Source organism: Manacus candei, unplaced genomic scaffold, assembly GCF_025592945.1.
Source record: "Manacus candei isolate 608988 ecotype Guabito, Panama unplaced genomic scaffold, ASM2559294v1 h1tg000014l, whole genome shotgun sequence".
NCBI lineage: Eukaryota > Metazoa > Chordata > Aves > Passeriformes > Pipridae > Manacus > Manacus candei.
In genome coordinates, this window is record NW_026138062.1 from 31,898,561 (window position 1) to 31,922,683 (window position 24,123).

Sequence of the window (24,123 nt, forward strand, 5' to 3'; positions counted from 1 at the left end):
AAAATAAATCATATAACACAAGGGGTGAATCTGACACAGGGATTTCCCACTGTCATTTATTATTGTAAATTGTTAGTCAATAGAAATACTAAATCATGTAACAGGTAGTATAGTCACTCAGCCTGTTAAAGAACTGAACCTCCTTTTCTGTCAGGTACCCTCTCCACTTCAGTTTGCTGTGCTGTTCCTTTGAGTCCCTAAAGGATGCTTTAAACCATGTTGCCTTCAGCTGGATGGCAGCTGCATAGTAAAAGTTTTTTATTAGAACAGATTTTTATGCTATGTCTTAGAGACAGAGGCCATCCAGTTATTCAAGCTGACAGATTCATCAGTCATAGAGATTGTAAAGTGTCCATGCATTGTGCATTAAGCATTATTTCACCATCTTTATAAAAAAGGCCCCAGTTACCAATTTCTGTCAGTAGTGTTACTCAGAGAGACTGTGTAAATACCCCGATATTTTCATGCAACCTGTTCATGTTAATTTTCAGGTCTGTGCCAAAGTTCATGAAGAGGATGAAAGTCCCTGACTACAAGGACAAGAATGTCTTTGGTGTGCCTCTCATAGTTCATGTCCAGAGAACAGGACAGCCTCTTCCCCAGAGCATACAACAAGCACTGCGCTACTTACGGAACAACTGTCTAGATCAGGTATGAACTTCACTCCACGGACTTGGTTGATTTTTCCTGTAAAGCCGCTTTAAGCAAGCAATGGTGAGCCTTTTTATACTTAGTACTAGGATTATTTGAAGATCATTGTATCTCATGTTGGGCCCAAATCTCTGGTGATTTGATACTTGATGCCAGTACTAGCAGTTTGCTGTTTTGAGATTTGTATCCAGCTAATCTGTTGAATTCTTGCAGCTACAACTGTCCTACTGATTTGTATACCATAGTCTACTTCAAAGAATGATGTTGGATCTATTGAATCAGATGTGGGGTCTATTGAATCAGACCCAGGAAGAGATCAGGACTCCCAATTTCTACCTCTATCTGTTCTGCTTATGTTTGACTGTTGCCAGTGAGGGTTAACTGCATTCACCATTTCACAAGACATGGTACAAAAGGTTTTATTTGCTTAGCAAAGAAAGAAAGTCCAAGAATAGAGAGCAAACTCAGCAAAATATTCGAAGTATTCTGTTGACAGTCAGATATATCCAGATACTTAGGTCATCAGGGGTTCAATGCCAAAGCCATTATGGTACGTTGCCTTTTATAGTGTTCTTAGCTACAACAAGCCAGCTGGGACACCCCCATGCTCAAAATGTTTCAGATTTTTTTGTTCTCTTTAGCTATAGAGCAGGGACATACTAGTCATATTTTTACTGTTCTTCCCCTGAGGATGCGGATATGTATTTTTAGGAACATAGGACTGGGAGGAAGAAACCCCCTGGCTGATTATGTTCAGTCCTCTACTGTTATTGACCTCATGTCATATGACCTCTTCCATAACTGCTTTTAGATAGTTGTAAGTTCAAAAGGAGCAACCAGCATTTTACTCTGCAGACTTTGCTGCCTCTCTTGGTCTGAGCATATGAAAAGGGTAGAAATAGTCTGTTCTGAATCTTTGCATTTTCTGATCACCATTCTGGTTGCTGTTCACGTTGTTTTGTTGGATGACAGTCATCTTCTCCAAAATTGAAATCTGAAAAGTAAATGCATTGCTGGGAATCACAACCATTTCCCTTTGCAGCCAGTGGGAATGACACATGGCCTTCTTATCATTTCTCTCTGTAAAGAGGTCCTGTGGTGGTCAAACCATGACATCTAACTCCAAGGTGTCAAAGGTGGTGTGAGATGAATTCTACCGACCATATGTAGTACAGGAGCCAAGGGGCGGGACAAATAATTTGTCAGAAATGTGTTAATAGGGGATGGAAGGGAAAGATGCCTAGAGGCAAGTAGAAACAGTATATTCAATAAGTAACATGCCTGGTTGCCTCAGCGGTCATCTGGGTTTGTGCCCTGAGCTGGGAAACTCAGTGTAGGAAGAAAAGTGATGCACCGAGCCTGGAATCAGTGATGAGATTGGAGGAGGAGACACTGGCCCAAGTAAGAGGAACAGGAGATGTAAGGATAGAGTTTCAGCTAAGAAGCAGAGCAATAGGAAGAAAGAGAAGAGAGTGGATAAATGGGGGAGAATGTAAAAGGGAGTGTAATACTAAAGAGAAAGAATAAGCTCTTGAGAGATTTGAGGCAGTCAAAAGGAGTGGGAAGTCTGAGACAAATATCTGTTCTGAGAGACAGGGTTTACTTGCTGGGAAGCATCAGAGGTACGTGAAGTGCCATTTCAACTCAGCTCGAGTTTCCACTCAGGATGGAATTGGAAAAATATTCAGTGGGAAAAGAAGGAGGAGAAGTTCAGATCAGGACCATTTAAAATACTTTTTCACCAAAAACCTTTCTAGGCCAAAACCCTCCGGGCTTCAGCTTCTCATCTTTACAGTTATTCCCTTTGTTCCCATTTAATTAGAAGTCTCCTAATACCTAGAGAGAGGTCTGAGTAGCCTCCAGTCTCCCTCAGCATCTTGCTTATGTGTCTCTCTGTGCACTGCAGAAGGTGGTCTAGAGTGCTGAACAGGCATCAGAACTTCTACTTGCACACACTTGGTAAAGTTGAGGTTGTTCTAAGTCATTGTAAGGTCTGCCACTGAAATACCTAAAATGGTATGAGAAGCCTGATACCTACCATTATTTGTAGGATGTGTTATTCAGTTTCAGCCTGTGAAATAAAAACTGCTTTGCCTTTTTCAACTGTGTCTATGTTTCTGTCATGCATCATATGGCTACTTGCATGGTAGATGTTCCACAGCATGACGATAGTAAAGAAATTGGGCCAGACCAACCTCTGGATTTATAGTCCCATTTTATTTACAGAATGAGTCTGTAATATTGCAGAACAGAGCCTAAAACATCTTTTTCTTCCAAATGAAGAACTGTCCTTTTTTGATTAATTATTAATTTTTTCAATGAAAAAAGGAAATAGGAGTTCGGATAAATATCATTAAACAAAACCAGAGGTCAAGAGTAGCAGAATGATGTGCAACAAGCGATTGTATGGGTATGATCTGACATCTGACTTCTCAAATCAGACTTAGCTGAAAGTTTTTAAATGTTCTTTATACCAGCTAGGACACTTTCCATCAAAAGCAGATAATTGAACCTCTGCTCTCACACTTCTCTACCACGGGCCAAAATTTTATTTTTTTTGACAGAATTAGCAAGTGTCCTTCTGTATCTTCAGCACACATTTCTAAGAGGAAAAGGGATTTAAGAAGGGAAAGTGTAAGGAAAAAATAGATTAAAGAGCTGGATGCTCTTTCTTGTATTCTCTTGTCAGAAACAAGAGTGGAGCTTCACTTGTGATCATAAATACAGTACACAGGGCATACTCCAGTTCTCTACTTCCTATACCTAAATTTAACTCACAAGTGATACTAAATTCATCAATAAGAGCACATAGAAGAACTTCCTCACAGCCAGTCTTGTGTAGCAGTTCATCTCTGTTATAAATAAATAAACCCCTCACAGATCTGCAGAGTGTGTGATTTGTGTAATTAGTGTCATTTATGTGTGAGTTAACAAAAGTCCTAAATACCGTACAGTAGAGCATAGGAGGTGTTCTAGGGAGAGGAGGGTCCTACATGAACTCTGTGCTGCTTTGTGTTGGAAGTAAGGGGAAGAAGGCCAGAAGGCATTATTTCCTTGCTTGTACACGTTTGTTGATGGACTATGCCATGCAGGAAGCTGCTGCAATCACCAGCAAGACAGCTGTCACAGAGGAACAGGAGTATATAATTCCAAACCTGAAATGCGCCTTTTCCATAAGTCTTTCTCCATATTTCACCTTTTCCCAGGCAAAACTGAAGGGAAACAGTGTTAACATTCCCAAATGAAACACTGTAAACTGACTTGGGAATAAATAATGCGGTTTAGGCTCAGGAATTCACCCTGGGGGAATTCCGCTGGGGAGGAGGACAAGAAAGGGCAGCACTGCCTTGAAGGCATCATTTGAAGAATTACCACTTCCTTTCAAATAGAAAGCAAACAGGATAAAAATGTATTTTAGTGACATTGCACAAGTAATCCCTCTGTGGCCCTCACTTTCAAACCCGGCTTTTCAGTGGAATTTGGGAGAACTCTTGGAAGCGGAGTAGGAAGGGGGAAGCAGGAAGGGCAAAAAATAGGTTTGGTCTTGATTTTAAAGCTTTACCAGGATGTACTAATCTTTTGCCACAGCATTTATTACTTAGCTAAGCATAATATTTTCTTGTTAGTCTTCGAAACATGTACCCAAATAAACATGAGGAACCAGATTCTCAGCTGGAGTAAATCAACAGTCAGTCACCCAAGCCAAGCAAGCCATGCTGATTTATATCAGCTGAGCATCTTGCTTACACCCTTCAGGCAGCAGGGAAATTGTGCACTCTGAACTCTCCCTCTTGGATGGGACAGAGAGCAGCAGCTTTATTAACCCTTACAGTCCTGCTGTGAGAGCATGTGCTTGCCTGCCAGACTTGGGGGCAAGTCATGACCATCACACTTGCAAGTTTTCTTTGGTTTTGCCTAGAGTAAAATAAGCAACCCAAGCTTTGATCATAATCAAAGCCCCCCATAATAGATTTATATACAAATATAAATAAACAAATTTTTTTTGTGTAACATTTTCTTTTTTACTTTTTTAGGTGGGTCTGTTTCGAAAATCTGGAGTGAAATCCCGAATCCAGGCCCTGCGTCAGATGAATGAGAGCTCCCCAGAAAACGTCAGCTATGAAGACCAGTCAGCATACGATGTGGCAGACATGGTAAAGCAATTTTTCAGGGACTTGCCGGAACCTCTCCTCACAAGTAAACTAGGAGAGACTTTTCTGCACATCTATCAATGTAAGTTGACGTATTTCTATTATTATAAACCAATAGAAAATACTATATATTATATAGTAATATACTGTAAATAATTTTGGTATGTTAACACTGGGTGGGATTCTTTCTGCTGACTTTTGAGATATATAAAAGAACAACTCTGCTGTCAAAATCTGTCACTAAGAGATTTTTATAACCACCTAAAGGTTTCAGTGTCAAATTTAATGTAAAGACAACCCTCAGATATTAAGAAGATTTGAAAATATCAGCTTCACAATCAGAAAGAACCCAGAAGGACAGGCTGTTTTGGACATAAAAAGCATGAAGACTCATGTTTTTGTCAGATTTCTTTAAAAATGCGGGTACATTTCCTGCAGACATCTCAATATAAGTGAGTCTTCTGGGCACGGAGAAGTGGTACTTGACAATGAGAATGTGTGTCTGTGCAGTCCCCTTCTTTGCTGTGACTTGATTATTTGCCTTTTCATTACAGTCAATAAAATGTATATGCAAAAAACAAGCTGCCTTCATGTAGATCATCAGCTCTTTGTAAAGAACCCTTAGAGAAAGAAATAAACTAGAGGATTTCTTCTTTTCATTCCAGCATAAGCAATCTTGAGCAAAATCTGAGACTCAGATGCATCAGAATGATGAAAATCCCTGTAGAACAGGAAATGACTGTGTAACTCTTCTCCAGACTGAGGGAGAAATAAATAATGAGGGAAACACTGAAAAGCCAGAGGAATTAGAGTTTTTTCCTGACAATGTCCATTATGAAGGCCAGTCAGCCAGTTCTCTGGCAGATGCAGAAAACCCTACCCAGGCAGCCTAAGCCAAATAATTGGAAGCACTAAAGAGAAGCGTGTCTAGTCTTTTCACTTGCAGACATTTCAGCTGCCAAAAAATAGAAAGACATTTTAAAACACTGTGCTTAAGAATCTCAGTTACTTCCATTGCTTCCCTTTACTGTAAAAATCTGTCTGTGGCGCATAGTCACTAATGTATTTAGCATCCCACTGTCTGTAGCTGGTAAAGAATACTGTGGTTCTGCATAAGAGAGACAGCATTGCAAATAAATTTAGTGAGTTTGGCCATACGTGATGTCGTGGGACACAAATGAACTGAAACAGTTGGTGCCTCGTTCTGGACCATCATTTCCCCCTCTTTTTTCTTGCTCACAGTTTGCAGGTCTTGTCTGCCTACACACACGTTAATAAGCTCGTTCAGAAAAGCAACAGGAATTCTGGCTGCTAATAAAATGGCAATCACAATTGTTTCCATAGTGAAGTGGCCAAGGAGAAGATTATCTACTGCAAGGACTACATGTCCTTGGAAACAAATCACCTTTAAACTATTGCTTGATGAAAACTGGGAATGTCCTGTCTTGGCACAGAAGAGACTGCAAGTAAACTGCCCTCTCACCAATGGGAGAGAGACATGGCATATCCCAATGTCACTGGCATAAGTAGGTGTGTTGCCAGAAGGACTCCCCTTTTCCAAGACACGAGCCTGGTATTAGGATTCACAATAGCCATGAGGCTGAATGGTGAAATATTGATACCAGCCAACAAAAAATGTAAAAAGAAGTGTGAGCTGATTCTGTAATGCCTGTGTAGTACTGCAGTGGGAAGTCTGAAGAACTCTTCTTTACAGTAGTCAGATGGAAAAAAATGTGCTCAGAAAGATTTTCTTGAACTGCACTAGTAATTCAAAGGATTTCATAAAGACTTGAGGATGGGTCCATTTAAACCAAGGTAGGAACAGGAAAAGATGGTCTCTGTGGACACTGGAGAACAATCCTTGGATTAAGAATGAGTAGCACTGGGGAATTTTTCCATGTGACCAACAACAAATACATTTTTCTGTTTTAGGCAGTACTGATGAAACTCTTTTAACAGAAAGAAAAATGTTGAAAATCGCTGGGATACCAATTGTGTTTCATAATGTCTGCAATTAAATTAATCCGTAGCTGGGAGTTTTTCTTACCCTTCATTCTGTTCAACAAATTGTTAATGTGAAATTAGGAAGGATTTTTCCTCTCTTAGTGTATTGGCAGGGGATTTCTGATTTTCTGGAACTCACTGAAGATATTTTTCATATATCCAAGACCTTTTCATATATCCGTAATGGCTTGAATTGCTGTAACAGAGAGGATTGGGGATGAGATGATTAGTGTAGTAGTCGTACTTGGCATAGCATTGATGAAACTTCTTCCATTTCCCTAAAACTCTCAGTTGCCTAATGTTTACTTATTACTTGAAGAACTAGCTGCTCTTCTTCTTTATGTACCAGGCTCATCAGAGCAACAATAAAGGGGGAGGGAGGGATTACTAGGGTGCAATATGGGCAGAAAAGACATGTTGCATGAATTTAGCAAAGGCTTCTCTGACTTCTCAGAAAGACCTGGCCTTGCTGCTTCTAGAAACTTTGGAAGTGTTAGGCTGTGTTCATTTTGTCATTCATGTCTGAAAGCTTTTAAAATAAAGTGCTTGTATAAGGCTACCAGTCAAATCTTAAAAGCTGGCTGTTCCCTCTGCTCTAAATCTGCTTTTGTTCTTCTTCTATTCAATTATATAGAAGAATGTAATGCCCAGAGGAGGGCTTGAAGTCCAAACTGAGAAAACTTATGGTTGTTTTAGACTTGAGTCTGTCTGAGGTGCTATTTAAGCATACCCATTACTTCTTTCATTAAACTCTTTTACAGTTTAGGACGCAGATGTGTTTTCCCGAAGCTTCGCTAAGACTTTCGAACTGTTTTCCTAGGGGAGAAAAGAAACCTAAAAAATACCATTTACACTACTCTCCCTTCATAAACTTTAAATGAAGTTCAGTCTCTCTTGGGAAAAGCCTTCAAACAGAGAAATGTCATACTCTGGTGTGGCAAGCTGTGCTTGATGGAGGAGCAAAAACCGGAAGCCAGCTAGTCTTTTCCCCTTTGTCCCCTGTCATCTGCCTCTTCACAAAGCTGTTATCATAGAATCATTAGAGTTGGAAAAGACCTCTAAGATCATCAAGTCCAACCATTAACCTAACACTGCCAGGTCCACCACTAAAATATGTTCCAAAGCACCACATCTACATGGTTTTTGGACACTTATGGGGACTGTGAATGTCTGTGCTAACTGTCTTTCTGGCTCCTTATCTGATCCTACAACTGACCCCTCCGAACGTCCCTTGCTTTTCCTCAGACGTCCCCAAGGAGCAGCGGCTGCAGGCGGTGCAGGCTGCTATCATGCTGATGTCCGATGAGAACCGGGAGGTTCTGCAGACTCTGCTGTGCTTCCTGAGTGACGTCACCTCCGTGGAGGAGAATCAGATGACTCCTATGAACATAGCTGTTTGTCTGGCCCCCTCTCTCTTCCATCTCAATATAGTGAAGAAAGAAAGCTCACCAAGGTACATTTCTTCTCAACACTATAAATAGTCATATCCTTAATACAGAGTGATGCTTTCAGTGGTATACAGGACAAAACTTTCCAAAGCATCTGCTTTTCAGCACACGTTAAACAAGGCATGGCTTCAGCAAGAGGGGAAAACCCATGCTGCAGAGTCAGAAGCACACTTGTTTTCACAAGCCCAGAAGGCATTTTGGCTGTCTGTTGAGAATATGCAGTACCTGCTTTCCATGCGAAATTTTCAGTGGGGCACTAGTGAGTTTTGTGTGACTAGTGTTGACATCTGTGAAGGGAAAGGGCTTGATTTTGCAGTGGCTGAAGTAAAAGATTGACCATGCTTTAAAGGATTTTAATATGTAGATTTTCAATGAGTGTTTTTTCACTTTCAGTTTTCTAGCTACATTCTGCCATTTGGGAAACCAAGTTTATTTCAGGCCACATTTTAATGGTGTGTAACATGGTGAGTGTAGACTAAACAGGGCATAGACCTGGTTAAATATTAGTGATCCCTCCTGATTTTTTTTTTCATCCCTCTGGTTCAGAATATACTGAGATTCTTGCTTATGTACATGTATAACCAGTGTCTGAGCAAGTGCTTACAGCAGTAACTTTACACTATGTCTGTTAAAAATCCATTTCAAAATGTACAACACGTAATGCAGGATGTGCATAACCTATCCTGCTTTTACCTTTGGCTCAACAATATTTTAGGTAAACATTTTTCCTTTAAAAAAGGCCCAACAATCTGAGCAGTCTTTGTGATAAATAAAAACTTAGGATAGGTTTTCCTCTCTGGTGTTCAGAACATCTTGCTGCTGTTTGCTTTCCTATTAAAAAGTTCAACTTTTTACCTGAGATACTGAATTCAATTACAGAGTAATACAGAAAAAATATGCAACAGGGAAACCAGATCAGAAGGACCTCAGTGAAAACCTGGCAGCTACTCAGGGACTTGCTCACATGATAATGGAATGCAACAAACTTTTTGAGGTGAGTGAGAGACTCAAACGGCATTATTCATGGCCACATAATGCAGCATCCTTTGAAGTATTTTTGTTTATGCTTACATTTTCCATCTTGCATTAGCTCAGAGATTGATGGTGCCTCACTTATTTGTAAACTTGCTTCATCTAAAGTTCAGTTATCTCATTTCTTTATAGCTGTTCCCTTCTAGTATGCAAAAGATGCAGGGTAATTATTCTGTGACAGTTTTCAACCCAAATCACTGGATTATGAAATTTTAGTCTAATTTAAATCAAAATCTGTTGGTTTAAAATTTCAGTTTATTACAATGCTTTTAACACCTCAATTAAAACTTATTCCTCTGAAAAAGAAGAGTCCATACACTTTATTTCTGTGTGTCATGCAATAAAGTCAAAATCACATAGCTATTTACACTGTAGCTGGAAGAGAGAAAATGCTCCTATCTCCCTTCCCCAAAAGCACAAGGCAATGTTTCTGAGGGCTAAAGGAGAAACAGAGGTGTATTGACATCCAGTTGATCAGTCTAATATGGTTCTGCATTAGTAGTGCTGTTCTGAGCCATGGACTGTTTCATTAAACTACTTTGATTTTCTATCTTGCATAAAGATAGAAATAGGTATACATTTTACAGATCATAGGCTCATTGCAATTGGATGCTGAATGGTCCATCAGCTTAGAAACATATTGCTTTAAAGAACAGTTCTCAACAGGAGGTCTTCTCTGTGTGTTTTCGCTCCCTTCTGTGGCACAGGTCCCACACGAGATGGTCACACAATCCCGAAACTCCTATGTTGATGCAGAAGTGCATTCTCCCACACTGGATGAGCTCGGGAAACAAGTGGATGAGGAAGGAGGGAACTATCAGATGTACCTGGAAAATCTCATGCAGAATCTCCAGAAAGAAGCAAAAGAGAAATTCAAAGGATGGGTCACATGTTCCAGTATAGAGAACACAGAACTCGCGTACAAAAAGGTAATCTGGGGAGATATGGAAGAAGCAGTAAAGAAACCTAAGCAAATTACAGCCTAGCTATGGGACACCCTGACATGTTGCATGGCTAAATACATACCCTTCTTTCTGGCAGGGCACGCTTTTTTTTTTTTTTTAAGGACTACTAAAAGCAATTAAAAATGTAATATAATAGTGATTCAAATATGAGATTCCAGGAAAAGGCACATAAAGCAAGCTAAGGTCTCCAAAACAGATAAATAAGTGAAACAGCAAACAACACAAGCAAAGAGTGAGCTGGAACATTAAACAACAGAGAACATTACTTTAGTAAGCTCTCTAATGGGAGGACATGCAAAGTTTCTAACCAGCTCCTGATGTTTGCTAGCAGTTTGGAGAACACAGCCAAAACATAGATATTATGAAATCTTTTCAGGCTGCCCAGCGCTTTATTAGCCAGACCAGCCATATGGCCAGTTTTATCCCCGATCCTCTTGTCCTTGACACTGGTGGATTTTTGATCCTGCAGCTTTATTGAAATTTCTGAATTTGTTCCAGGCTCCATCACTTCTGCAGGGAAAGCCAGACCACTACAGCCAGGAGGAGGGTGCTGTAGGGTCCCTGCAGACAGTGGAGTACAGGACTGCCAGAAATGCAATAGCAAAACAGAGATCTTCAAACCAGAAGCAGCTAGTGAGAGGAGGGGATGGATTAGGAGTGGATTATACTAGTTAGGTAGGGGAAAGGCACTGGGACAAATGTGTGATCTGGGTGGTGAGGAGGTAGGAGGCAGCATTATCCCTATTTGGGAAAGTGCAACTCCTCTGTCAGGGCAAAGAAACTGCAGTCATTCTGGTTTGTAGCCAGCTTCTGTGAGTGACCTCTCCAGGGAGGGACAGCAGGGCTCAGGTGGGGGCAGAATGTGGAAGAAGGGTGGGCATGTGAGACTACAGAGGGGATTGGGAGTCTCTGCAGCTCTAGTGTGGGGTAACTGGGGAACTGAGAGATTTGAAGAGAAAGAATTATAACAGCATGAAATAATTTCGGGGGGGGGTGTTTCTGGGGAAACAATCTTGGGTCTGTGGGAGGTACTAGAGCTTTCTGAAGCACTGACAATTGTATGTGAGAATGCTAGGGTAGGGAGGGGTTAGAAAAGCAGGGCTTGCAAGATCTAGTGATTACAGTTAAGTTGTTTACTGCCTGAAATATGACCCCTAAGACCATGCAGAAAAGCTGTACGTGTAGAATCTAGGACATTCACCTGGTGCATAGGCCAGCACTTTCTGCTCGCCTTATTGCGTGTGTGGAGGTGTTTGAAGAAACAGGACCTGTGAGCAAGGAAGACTTAGCAAGCAGTCTGTGCTCATGGAAAGGCATTTTCCCAACCTCCACTGCAGCTATTTTGAGGAGCAAACATCTGTGTACCCAACACATAACTGAATCAACATATGTTCTGCTCTTCCACCAATTAACCAGGAGGGTTAATGGACCCTCAGTCCCAGGTAGTGTATCAAATTGCCCAAGAGAGTTGCTTTGTTTCAGCCCAGGGTTGCAGTCTCTCGCTTGTTTTTTCTTTGGCACACACATATTCTTCATTATACTGAGGGTGCTTGGGGTGCTTTCAGCTCCTGCTTGGGGCTGAAAAAGTGTCTGTTACACCAGAAGTAATACAGAACTTCTGTGGCACTATGGGAACTAGTCCAGATATATACTGTTGTGAGAGCAGTTTTCCATCCAGGACTAGAATGCATATATTTTCATATGCAGTACAGCAGAAGCAATAGCAATAATATTGATGATTAGCAGGGAAATATGACTGCTCTGAAGCTGAAGTCAGACACACGTATTGAGATTTTGTCTTCAGTTATCATCAGCTGAACATAAGTATATAAATCATGGGAGTTTGTGTTCTTGGTTACTTTACTCCAGGTTGGGGATGGGAACCCATTAAGGCTTTGGAAAGCCTCAGCTGAAGTTGAAGCCCCCCCATCAGTTGTCCTGAACCGAGTACTGAGAGAACGTCATCTCTGGGACGAGGACTTCTTGCAATGGAAGGTGGTTGAGAGCCTGGACAAGCAGACAGAAGTTTATCAGTATGTATTGAACAGCATGGCTCCTCATCCCGTCCGAGATTTTGTTGTTCTAAGGTAAGCTAAATGTGGTTCTCCGGTACTTTTGCTTCCTGCAGCGCATCAAGGAAGATCTGGACTTCTCTCAGCCTTCACATCTGTATAAATGTGCTCTGAGAACTCTATTGCTGGGCAGCAGTGTTGATTTCTCAAACTGAATTAGAATCATACACCTAGAGCATGCTGACCTTTTCTCTGATGTAATTTGAGCAGCACATATTCCTGAGGCCATAAATATAATTTCTTCCTTAGAACAGATGTCTGATAATAGCTGCTGTTCTCTCTTAGCTTTGTTTGTTGTCAAAACAGTGCAAATAGAATCCAGTTGTTTTTTACACTGCTTTTGCTGTTCTCTGGGGAACATTTGATGTTTAAGAGCCAAATGTTTAGTAGAGAAGATAGTGGTGCTTTTAAGCTAAGGCTGTTTATACAGTGTCTATATAAGTTGTATCTTGGATTTTCATTTGGAGTCTTTGTAAACCAAGAAATGCTGATCCATAAAAATCCTAGTGTGGAAATGAACAGAAAGAGGCAGTAGGCATATATTCTGCCTTTAAGGGGATGACATCTCTCAAATAAATGTATAGCAGTATATCAGTATTCCACATTCAATCCCAGTTCTGCCATTGTCTATGTGCCTGTACAGAATAGTCAAAAAAAAATCCTCTTAGGAACCTTCTGCCTTTGAAATCCTGGCCCTTGCTTGCTAGGAGCTATTGTGGAGCTACTGGCATATTTCACTTACAGGGTCAGTCCTACAGTTATTTATTTGAGGATGATTTTCTGCACTCCTGTTCTTGGTCTCTGCTTTCTTTGATTGAAATGATGTGCCAGAGAAGTACAAAGCAGTTTTGACAAAGGAAGTAGTCTAGTGAGTCAGAATTGTATTATAGGGAACTAAGATTGAAGGAAAAAGATGAACCCAATAAAATATAATTACAAAAGTACATCCCTTTTATGAACTTTAATAGTCTCTTGGAGAACGATAACGTGCAGATATTGTTGGTATAAGGGAAGAATTATTAGAACTCCTAGGGGAAGATTTCAAAAATGTTTTTTGTTAAGTTCTTCATAATGTTAAAACACCAGTGTTCCCATTACTCTATTTGATTTGCTTTATACATACTGGGATAAATTAATTATTTTATAATTAATTATATATTCTATATTTTCTATAATTACATATCTCTATTTTATAAATAATCTTCTTATATAATATTATTAATTTTAGCCAGTGATAAATTTGGCCCTCTGCATGGCACCAAGAAGATTGTCTGGAAGCAGCAGGGAAGTTTTGATGACCGTAATTTGGTCCTCTTATTTGCCACTTAGTTCACTATTAGGTTTCATGGTGGTTTATGTTCTTTAAAGACCTGCTGCGCAGTCACATCAGTTAAAGAAAAATCTTACCATCCAATTCTCATTCTTTTCACTAACCCAGGCAGAATGACCCCAGAGGACTGAAATACATATCATAAAAATGAATCCTGGTGGGTTTTTAAGGGCTGAAAACAGCCCTCAGGCAGATCTGTCAGATTCTGTTGTTTATCTCTTTTGATTTATATGATTAAGTCTAGAGCAAGGCTAGCCAGTGATGTCGCCGTCAATTTGATACCTTGTGATTGGTGGGAAGCGAACAGTGAAATTATAATACACCTCTGGGGACAGGAATAAATATATTTTAACAGACGGCAATTTTCTCATTCTCAATCAAACTTTTGGCTGTGAAAGGATCAACTTAGTTGTTCTCTTCTTTTTTTTTCAATTCGACAGTCATAACAAGGGGATTAGGCTCCCTAGAGAAGCCTCTAATGGTAAGAGGAGAGGGGAAATGTTTCATATGCCTGAGATCTAACACAGCACTCAGCTGCCCTGCACAGGCATTGCTTTTCATTAAAGAACCCACAAGCGTTTAATGTTCATTAAGTATCATGGCATTTTGGTGAGTTAGGTGCCATGCCTGGTTTTACTACTGTAAGATATGTAGAGAACTACTGAAACTGGCCTAGCTCCATGAAACTGGGAATAGGAATCGTAAGTCTTCTGCAATCTCAGGGATACAGAACTTTCCACTTCACAAATGGCCCAACTCAGTGCCATGTAGTTACCAAAATTATATGGGCACGTGTAAGCACTGTGCCATCACTCACAGGAGATGGTTCATCATTTTTCACAGTAGATCTCAGGTGTGATTTCTTACTGCCCATGTGGTTCATCTGCCAAGATAGCTCATCAATTTTATTAATGCACGGACACATATAAAACCTTTTGGCCAGTATCTTCCTGCAGTGTCTTGAATAACAGCTCAGTTTCATGTAAGAAAAATGCAGAATGTTAAAATTATCTCCTGAAGTCCTAACTTCAACAGTCCATGAAAGCAGCTTACCTGCTAAAACATGATACTTCCCAAGGAAGCATAATCCCTGTCTCAAGCAGTCCACAGCAAGATGCCACATGTTTACCCAGCACAGTAGGAATTTCTTATTTCTTCCCACAGTATAGGAAGGAGCATAGACCTATCCTCTAAGATTCAAGGCAGACGAGAAAGATGCGAGACACCAGAATATGTAGAAAATGCTTACAGAACAAGAAAAAAATGTTAAGTATTAAAGTTTAGATCTCCTGAACCTGGTGGAAAACTTCTGCAGCATGTAAGAGAGGCTAGAAACTTGGGAGAAGGAAAAACTGAAAGGACATTTTTTCTTTAATTCAGATGACCTTGAAACGTATCCTGGGAGTTTCAGAAGTCAGTGTGCGTAGTAGTGAGGATTTCTGCTCTACTAAACTGCATTTTTTGTTCTGTAGGTGTGCATGGGTGCAATGCACATTTTCAGCCTTTGCCAGATGGCTTATACTCACTCCATCTCCTTTCCAAAACTTCTGTCTGTCTGCAACAGGCTCTATCGTGCCCTGTAGTGCATAATGGTTACAAAATGTTCCTGTGGAGAACAAAACTTCTTACCTGAAGCCTGTAGCAATGTAGATGGGTGCCCATTCCACATTATAGTCAGACTACCATCTGGGCAATATGAATTCCTAGGACAAGTCCATTGGCATTGCAAGCAACAGGATAAGCAGACAAGCAAACTGTAACTTTAATTCTGGTTCTGACTCATATCCTCAAAAGTTTCATTGCTAAAGTGATTCCATCTTGAATATGTTCCTGCAGGACATGGAGGACAGATTTACCAAAGGGAATGTGCATGCTGGTTGCCATCTCTGTGGAGCACGAAGAGGCTACTCTTATGGGAGCTGTGCGAGCCATCGTGATAGACTCTCAATACTTGATAGAGCCGTGTGGCTCAGGAAAAGCCAGGCTGACCCATATCTGCAGGATTGACCTAAAGTAAGTATCCCAACTACAAAAAGTGGATGTCCATTCAGTAGGACAAAAGCCTCAAGCTCAGGGAAGGGAGATGTTGGGAACAGAAGGTCTGGTCAGAGTAGCTTTGGTGCTTTGGAGTCTCCCTGCAGTCTTTTCTCTACTCAGTGCCTACTGATGTTATGAAGTGATCTTAGAAATAAAATCTGCTTATTTGATTACTGCAAGGGAAAACTTCAGAGCATGCTTACAATGGCAAGTATTTGAAGTCTCCACTACCATCGTGTGAGTGGGGAACAGGAAGTGTGGCAAGCCTGTTTCTATGGGGCATATTTCTTGAGTATTTAAGTTTCTCAATAATTTTCTTCTCATTTCTTCAGAGGACATTCCCCAGAGTGGTACAACAAAGGCTTTGGACATCTGTGTGCAGCAGAAGTTGCCAGGATCAGAAACTCATTTCAACCTCTGATTGCTGAGGGACCAGAAACAAAAATCTAAGTGTTCCTGGGAGCATGTGAGCATAAATCAGGGTCTGGCAGGGAACAGGAATACTGAAAGCAAAGGTCTTACTTATCTGTGGAAGTGTGACCAGACCTGTTTCAACAGAGTTGAAACAGGAATTTTATAGGAAAGTTCTTTTATTCTGTAGACTTCACCTTCCCCCCCCATATCCCCTCTGCATTAATTTTCATTAATTTTGATTATTGAACTAAACATTTCTTCAGAGAGCTTTTATTACCTTAAAAACAGATTATTGCCATTACTTGTGTGTTACATAACTCTGGTATTTAAAGGCTTCTAAGAAGCATATTTTAATTGTAAATAAATCTTGTACAGTATGTATATATTTATCTATATTCTATCTATATATATGTATATGTATAAATTAATTATTTTGTATATAACTCAGTGAAAATCACTTGCATCAGTTGGACCTTAAGTGAATCTGTCACTTGTTCCTTAGTGTATCACTGCTACATAAGCTGTGTTTGCTGTTATCACAGAGCTACCAGGCATATTTTGTGTGATAACAAATGCCTGTTCTCAAATATGTTTTGTGTTTGTGTGTGCTATGAGAAGCTACATAGAAATAGATGTAGGAAGAATTAAGAGAACTAAGGAAGGAGGAGGTTACAGTACATTTAAAGATAACAAGGACTGAATCAGTTTCACCAAATGAAATATATAGAAATGCATCTAAGACAGACAGACATTTTGAAGGCCATTTATGTTTAGCTGCAGAATTGTGACTGTTAGTACAAGGTGTTGAAAACTTACCTGTTGCCTTAATTAATGGTATCTCTGTCACTAGAGAACCTCATTATACTGTTCATTTCTCAGTACAAGATAACACTGTGTCTATTGAGGTGTCTGAAATCAGACCGGTAAGTTATTAAGCTGTAAATCTTTTTTTTTTTAAGCATTTTGTCTCGGTTCTGAGTGTTTCTGTGTTGCTCTTTCCTTCTCCTATAGAGATGGGTAATCATTAAGAAACTCCAAAGCAGGTGTTCCACATCCAGTGGACACAAAGACATGCGGATGAATAGCATACCTTTTAATATATTCTTACTATACAAATAACTACACTTTTTTAAGCTTTTAAATACATATTGGAGATTTAAAAGACTAAATGTAGACTATGCTTGAAAAGATTGCTTTTATTGTAACAGCAAGCATGTTCATCTTACGTTGCACTGATCTGCATGATCCCACCTCTGTAGGCATTGGTGGGAGCAGGATTAGCCCCTGACTATGAGGAGTAGGAGCCATTTATGTCTATTACATAATTTCATTTTCAGGGACCTATTATTTTGCCAATGGAAGAATGCTTTAAAAGTAATAATAATAATTTGTCAATGTTACCTTTGAGGCAGGGTTCCATAATGTTTTTAACTAACCTAAGACCAAAAATGTTATTACATCTGTTCTTCAATAAGAATGTACAAGCCTGTTAATACTGATATTCATTAATCGCATTTGTTCACTTTGACTTTATTTATTGCTGCATAAACCAGCTGAGTCATTCATAGCCAGTGTTTTAACTCAGTCCTTTCAACAAAATCCATGAAGATTTAGTACAAGGTTGATTAAGCAGGATACATTTCCTACATGAAACTACAGCTTTGTGCTCTGATTCTGTAAACCAGGAAATGTCTTCAAAGCCAGTGCTTTGAGTCTGGCCCAGGTAAGGGGGCTGTGGGGTGGACCATGTATGGTGACAGCTGTTAGACCATGGTCCCATGTGCCATTGTGCACCCACATAAGGGGTGTGCTGGTGGGGGACAGTCCTGCAATCTGAGGAAGAACACCAGTGGGAGCTCAAGGTACACAGGGTGACTCATGGTGCTCCAGGGTGTCCCTGAGGAGCAGCAGGACAAAAATTCACTGTCATCTTCCCCCAGGAGCTGTCTCACCCGTGTTCTATTGTGTAACTCCTAGGATCAGGGAGGTTGGCTTCCTGGGAGCTCCTGCCTTGAGTTTATGGCCAGCAATTGTTGCAATGTGCAATAATTGCGTGTTTTTAAGTCCTGCAGACAGGGGAGCACCCACACCCTTATGTGGCCATGTTGAGGTCTGGCAGTCATCCACTGGCTGCAGGGCACCACCACTGCCCAGGTTCAGCCTTCACTAGAGCAAGTGGTGGCTCCTGAGCTGGCAGAGCAAGTCTGGTCTCCTGGTTCCAGTTGGACTGCCATTCCAGAAAGGAGCACCTCCTCCCCAAAAGCCTGCGGCCATGACAGCAGATTTCGTGCTGGTTGTTTTCCAAACCATGAGCAATTAGAGTACTTCTGCTACATTAGTTTGCATAAATAAATACAATAGTGCCTCAGTATTAATGGGCTCAGAATTTGTAGCCCTGGGAATGGCAGTTGTCTGGCAGTACATCATTTCTTTAGGAAAAGAAAGGAAAACCTGTACAGTGGTTTTATCCTGTCTGACAAGTCATCGCTCAGCTGGAAGGGGCTCTGTGCCACCTGCCACCATTAGCAAGGTAGGGTTGTTTTCCTACCCTTGCAGAAGCTGTCATGTGCTTCTGGCATCTCTAAGCCATGTATTGTTGAAATAAGATTTCTTTAAAATGCACATTATGCCATGTCTACCATTCAGCTACCACAGTATTTTGTATTGTTACATTGCCATTGAGAATACATTATGATAATTGCATTTTTAAATGTTATAGTCATATCAATACCTCATATTTTTACCTCATCTGTTGGTATCAGTCATTAGTTGTTAATAAATAATTGCCAAGTTGAATAAATTTGCATACACTAAAGAATCATATTTCTTTGTGCTCTTATTTCATCCATTGGCTCAAGAAATGCTACACTTAAGCCCTTGGTTTCATTATTGCAGCCTGCTATACACTAAAATGTTCTGATATGGGACTTCAGTAGTGATTCCAGGTTCAAAATGATACTGTTGTCCATTATACTTGTAGTATACATGAGCTTCATGGCAAAGATTATGTTTTCCAAAGAAGCCATTAAGCTAGGAAAGCTGGCTTCACAGATTCATAGAATATTCTGAACTGGAGGGAACCCACAAGGATCATCAAGTCCAGGCTTGAGAAATGTAAACTCATGTCCTCGACAGCTTAGGCCCCTGACTCTCACTGAATTCAACCATGTTTTTGCATCCATTTTCTCGTCAATAATTTAAATCTAGGTTCATAAGAGTGACTGTGGAGCTGGGATGCTGAATGCTGGGTTCATGTTATCAGATGTCAGCCATCTCAAATTCATCAAGCCACTGCAACAGAGAAAAAGATGCAACAGTAGGATAGTGAATCCTGTGGTTTGTCTTACGCATATCTACAGATGGAATAAATGTTCCTTGGGATGGGTGTTGTGGTTTAACCCCAACTGTCAACAAAATACCAAGCAGCTGCACACCCATGCCCTACTCTCCCACCCAGAGGGATGGGGAGGAGAATTAGGAAAAGGTAAGACCCATGGGTTGAGATAAGAATAGCTTAATAATTGAAATAAAGCAAAATATGATAATAATTATTATTAATAGTAAGGGGTTAAAAAGGAGAGAAATAAAACCCAAGAAAAGCAAGTGATACACAATAAGGTTGCTCACCACCCACTGACTGATGCCCAGCCCATCCCCCAACAGTGACTGTCCCCACCAGCCAACTCCCCCAGTTTATATACCGGTCATGTCATTCTATGGTATGGAATATCTCTTTGGTCAGTTCAGGTCAGCTGTCCTGGCCATGCTCCCTCCCAGCTTTTTGTGCAGCTCCTCGCTGGCAGAGCATGGGAAACTGAAAAGTCCTTGACTTAGGGTAAGCACTACTTAGCAACAACCAAAACATCACTGCGTTATCAACATTATTCTCATACTGAATCCAAAACACAGCGCTGTAGCAGCTACTAAGAAGAAAATTAACTCTATTCTAGCTGTAACTAGGACATGTGTTTATATCTCTCCAACTCTCTCTTGAATTTATTAAAAGAAGCTGAGTTTCAGAAAACAGGATGCTGAGCAGAGAGTCAGCTATGAGAGACTGTCTAGGAGGGGGGTAAGTATGTCCCACCATTCAGGGAAAGCTCAGTATTAAAATTTAGATTTAAAGGAAGCACTTTTCTCCAGTTGTCTGCATGGTAGAAATGGTCAGCTGTGTAAGTCCATCGATTCTTGCAAAAAAATACAGTATTTCATGTGCTCTCATTCCCATCTTTCCCTCCCAGCCCCCTGCAGCAATATCACGGCAAAGAGATTGTCTTAACGCTAACAGTACTGATGTTTCAGCTCCTGGTGTGTGCAGTCTTTATAATGTTGAATTCTTGAGCATCCATCCTCTTTACAACACTTTGCAGGAGTCACCAGCAGGCCATCCCTCTGCTTGATGCATTTACACTGCAGAATCAGTATTGCCCTTGGAGCATCTTGATATGCCTAAAAGGTGTTGCTCTTTGAAACGGCAGGTAATTGTTAGACACGAACACAAGCAGAACACACTGAGATGATTGGGAGATGGAAATATTGGAATAAATATGAAGAAGACTGCTGAAGCCTGAAAATCAGACAGTAGAGGATGAAAACACATACTGCTGCTCTAGCTCAGTAGTGACGTGAAAATGCTGGGGAACGAACAGAGACCTTGCCAGAAAGCAAGCAGTATGACTCACTGCCGATCCTATGGGGATTTAGCATGGCCATGTCATTCTCTCCTTGCCAGATATGTGTCAGCCACATTCATTTGGATGGGTGCTAGGCCAGGCAGACCATCTTGTTACAACTGCAGTTGCATATCACAGTGTTACAGGACCAGGAATACAAGGCATCAAACCACAGATTTTTAACAAGGTGGGTGTTAAGAAGTGGATTTTAAGAAGTACATTTAAATTGTGACCCTCAATATTATGGAGCGCTCAGCAACACTATGTAAAATGCAGCAGTGGAGGCAGAGCAGAACCCACCTAGCACTGTGCAACTGTAGACTGTCTTACTTATTTGTGCAAGACTGCTCAGCAAATACATGGGTGTGTGGAAATCAAGGGCAAATACGAGGCAGAGCAGTGGGTCTCGGTTAATGAGTAAATGACAGGGAAAATGTTCCAATGCTGCAGATAACTATTTGGCTGTCTTACATAGGCTAATACTGGGGGGGTCTCACACACTCCCAGATACCTTCTCTAATCCACAGCAGGTTTCAGATACCAGAGCCTCTACACCTCTGATGAAGGTTAGCATCTCTTGCAGAAAAAGTAACCTGAAGAGTTATCTCCTTCCACCCCTTTGATTCTGAAACAAGGATCTCTATCCGGATACCTTACTATTGACCTCCCACAGGTGGTTATTTTCCACTGCTCTCTTGCACTGCTTGAGCCCAGGCTTGGAGTCCAGCATGCCCTCTGCTCTGCTCAGTGCCTGCATGCCTGCTTGCAGGCTGGGCTCCAACCTTCATCTGCTCACCCACCCCAGGCTGCACAGGAGGCCACAGGGCTCAGCCTTCAGGGCAGGGTGATCATGGCCAGGTGGTCAATGGTCCCAGCTCCAGCTGCAACAGGGGGTCAGGTCTTGAGTACAGGGTGTCCCATGCCCTACACTAGGGGCAGAACGCCAGAGTGGGGAGAGATCATTTCTGCTTCTCTCCTCCAAGAAGGCAGGAAGGAGAGAGCAGTAAAATAACCATAAGCCTGTACCACAGCACAGGTGTTCCTCAGTCCCATTGCAATGACACAATGGGGCTCTTGCTTGGGGCTCTTGATCCTCTCCCAGGGGTGTGAGTCCAGCAAGACAGAGAGGCTAAAGGCAGATGTGGTTTGAATGCAGTGAACTGCTCTCTACCTTGAGCAGAGACTTGAACTGGTGTGCAGTTCATGGGCAGCAGTTTGCAAGAGACAAGATGGGATCCTGGCAGTGGTTGCCTGATTCTGCGGCAAGAGCAGTTGCACTGAGCTCTGCTGGCAGCCAGCTACAGGATTACAGCTTATTTCTTAATCAAAATATCAATTCTGCAAAAGGCACAAGGCAAACAGCCTAAAACTACAGATTCTGCTTTCTCTTTTACATGCTCATAGCAGCCCTGAGACAGGCACATGGCCACCAACACAGAGCCAGCATTTGCTGCAGTGAGGATTTGCAACAGCTTGCGATTTATGGGAGCAAATTAGCCACAGGGCCATCTGTACTTCCCCAGACCGCTGGCCTGCTCCTTGATGGAATGACTGCTTTTCCTTGAGAGGATGTGTATTGAATTACTTACTATTTTTTTTTTTTTAATTAAATGTGGGAACCACAGGTGGTGGAGCAGAGGACAAGTAACTCTCTCAGCAGCATCTGTGGGCCAGCAGTACCCCAGCATGCATTCGGGACAGGTGTTGGCTGCAGGCAGTCTGAACCCCAGACCCATGCGGGGCAGCAGCCCAGGATCTGCCAGCCCACTCGGCCGGACCCCACTGCACCCTGCTGACACCAGCCAGACTTGGTCTTCATGGCAGTAGGACCAGAAGTACCACAGCTGGTCTGGCTTGACCACAAACTGTGAGTCCTTTTTTGCCCCCATCTCTTTCATGAGGGTAGTCAAAAACAGGGTGTTTGTTTTTGAACACCAAAAACCCATCCCAGTGCCACACTGCTGGCTAACCAGCACGAGCAAAGAGCCCACAATACAGGAAGTGTAGAGCACTGGGCTCACAGTTGCTAGAGTATTTTGCCCTGTGTTGTCTGGTTTCCAGTGGGACAGGAACTCAGAACTGGGCCTCTGAAGAGAAGGTACAGGATTGGCCTGGACTTCTCCTTCCCTGAAGAGTCATGTTCCTTTTCTCACGCCCCGGGAAGGAGGGATCACACCAGCCTGCACCCCTTACTCAGGCTCCCAGCTTTGGGCCCATCACGTCTGCTGCTTTGCAAAAGAGGCAAAAAAAAATATTTAGGGAAAACTTCCCATTGTTCAGTGGCTGTACTTGGGGATCCCTGGAGAGCAATAGGGCTGCTGGTGAGGAAGGACAAACTCTGCTGCTGCAGATACATTGTTGCAGCATTGGCAGCAATGCCCACATACAGAGTGCACCAACAACTTCCTCCTGGGGCCATGGGACACCAAGAACACCATTTCAGAACAGGCCACCTTTTGGCAGGCCACCTTTCCTGCTTTCTACAACGTTGCAGAGCCTGAGTCAGATTGCCCTCTAGAACAGCATGGATGCTCACCTGGCCTTGCCAGCAGTGAACTCACCCACCTCGACCTCGGGAGAGCCACGACATGTTTTAACTACATACCCTTCCCGAACACCAAATCATGCCCCCATCCCCAAGCATAGCCTTGAATGGGGGTTACTGCCTGGCCATGCTGATGCCCGGCCTTTTTAAGCTGTGGTTATCCTCGTGCCATCCTCTCCACAGTCAAGCAGGTGCCAAGACACTTGTAAATCACTGAGCAGTGACATTCATTGCACTGCTGAAACCACCAGGACAGCAATGGAAAAGTTTGTGGCTATTTTCAATACAAATAAAAATAAAGGTTGCAAATTACAAAAAATTAAATGGGTATTGCTGGGCTAAGCCAAAATGTTACAATATGGCCTCCTTGGCCTCCCAGTATGTCTTGCCTTGGGCAACCTTTTTCAGCATTGGCTGGTATTTATCAGGAAAGAGATACAGTTATTGCATTTCTGTTTTTCAAATAATTGAGTAATTTAATCTTTTAAGTGCCTCTGAGATCACTTGTAATTAAAGACAGAAGATGAATGACTGAAGTACAAGAGCATTGGAGGACTTTAAAAATGAACGTGTCCTTGACTACATCTCCTGTGCATTTATGTAATGATGATCCCACATTAATATGACCAAACAGATAAAAGGAGAAAATAATAAGAGCTTGGTTGCATTATTTTTCTTCCAGCCCAATAATAATATATCACCAGCCAGAGGAATGTGCCTGTGAATACCAAGCAGGAGCAACCATGTGCTGCTGAGTGCAGGACCCCACCGCCTCCCGCTGCGAGGTGCAAGGAAAAGCAA

General features: G+C 41.6%; 2 protein-coding genes across 11 annotated transcripts in view; one reads left to right on the forward strand and one right to left on the reverse strand.

Moving 5' to 3' along the window:
- STARD13 (StAR related lipid transfer domain containing 13) overlaps positions 1-18,922 on the forward strand; it is a 292,627-nt gene extending 273,705 nt beyond the window's left edge. For all 10 annotated transcript variants that reach the window (XM_051778837.1, XM_051778838.1, XM_051778835.1 and 7 more), the window contains 8 exons: positions 492-651; positions 4,686-4,884; positions 8,052-8,259; positions 9,134-9,248; positions 9,994-10,215; positions 12,121-12,338; positions 15,490-15,666; positions 16,023-18,922. In XM_051778837.1, the coding sequence (XP_051634797.1) occupies positions 492-651; positions 4,686-4,884; positions 8,052-8,259; positions 9,134-9,248; positions 9,994-10,215; positions 12,121-12,338; positions 15,490-15,666; positions 16,023-16,140 (1,417 nt within the window). In that variant the 3' untranslated portion in view covers positions 16,141-18,922. The remainder of the gene's footprint in view (positions 1-491; positions 652-4,685; positions 4,885-8,051; positions 8,260-9,133; positions 9,249-9,993; positions 10,216-12,120; positions 12,339-15,489; positions 15,667-16,022) is intronic.
- KL (klotho) overlaps positions 18,882-24,123 on the reverse strand; it is a 55,540-nt gene continuing 50,298 nt past the window's right edge. Inside the window, exon 5 of the mRNA XM_051778872.1 lies at positions 18,882-19,395. Within this exon, the coding sequence (XP_051634832.1) occupies positions 19,388-19,395 (8 nt within the window). The 3' untranslated portion in view covers positions 18,882-19,387. The remainder of the gene's footprint in view (positions 19,396-24,123) is intronic.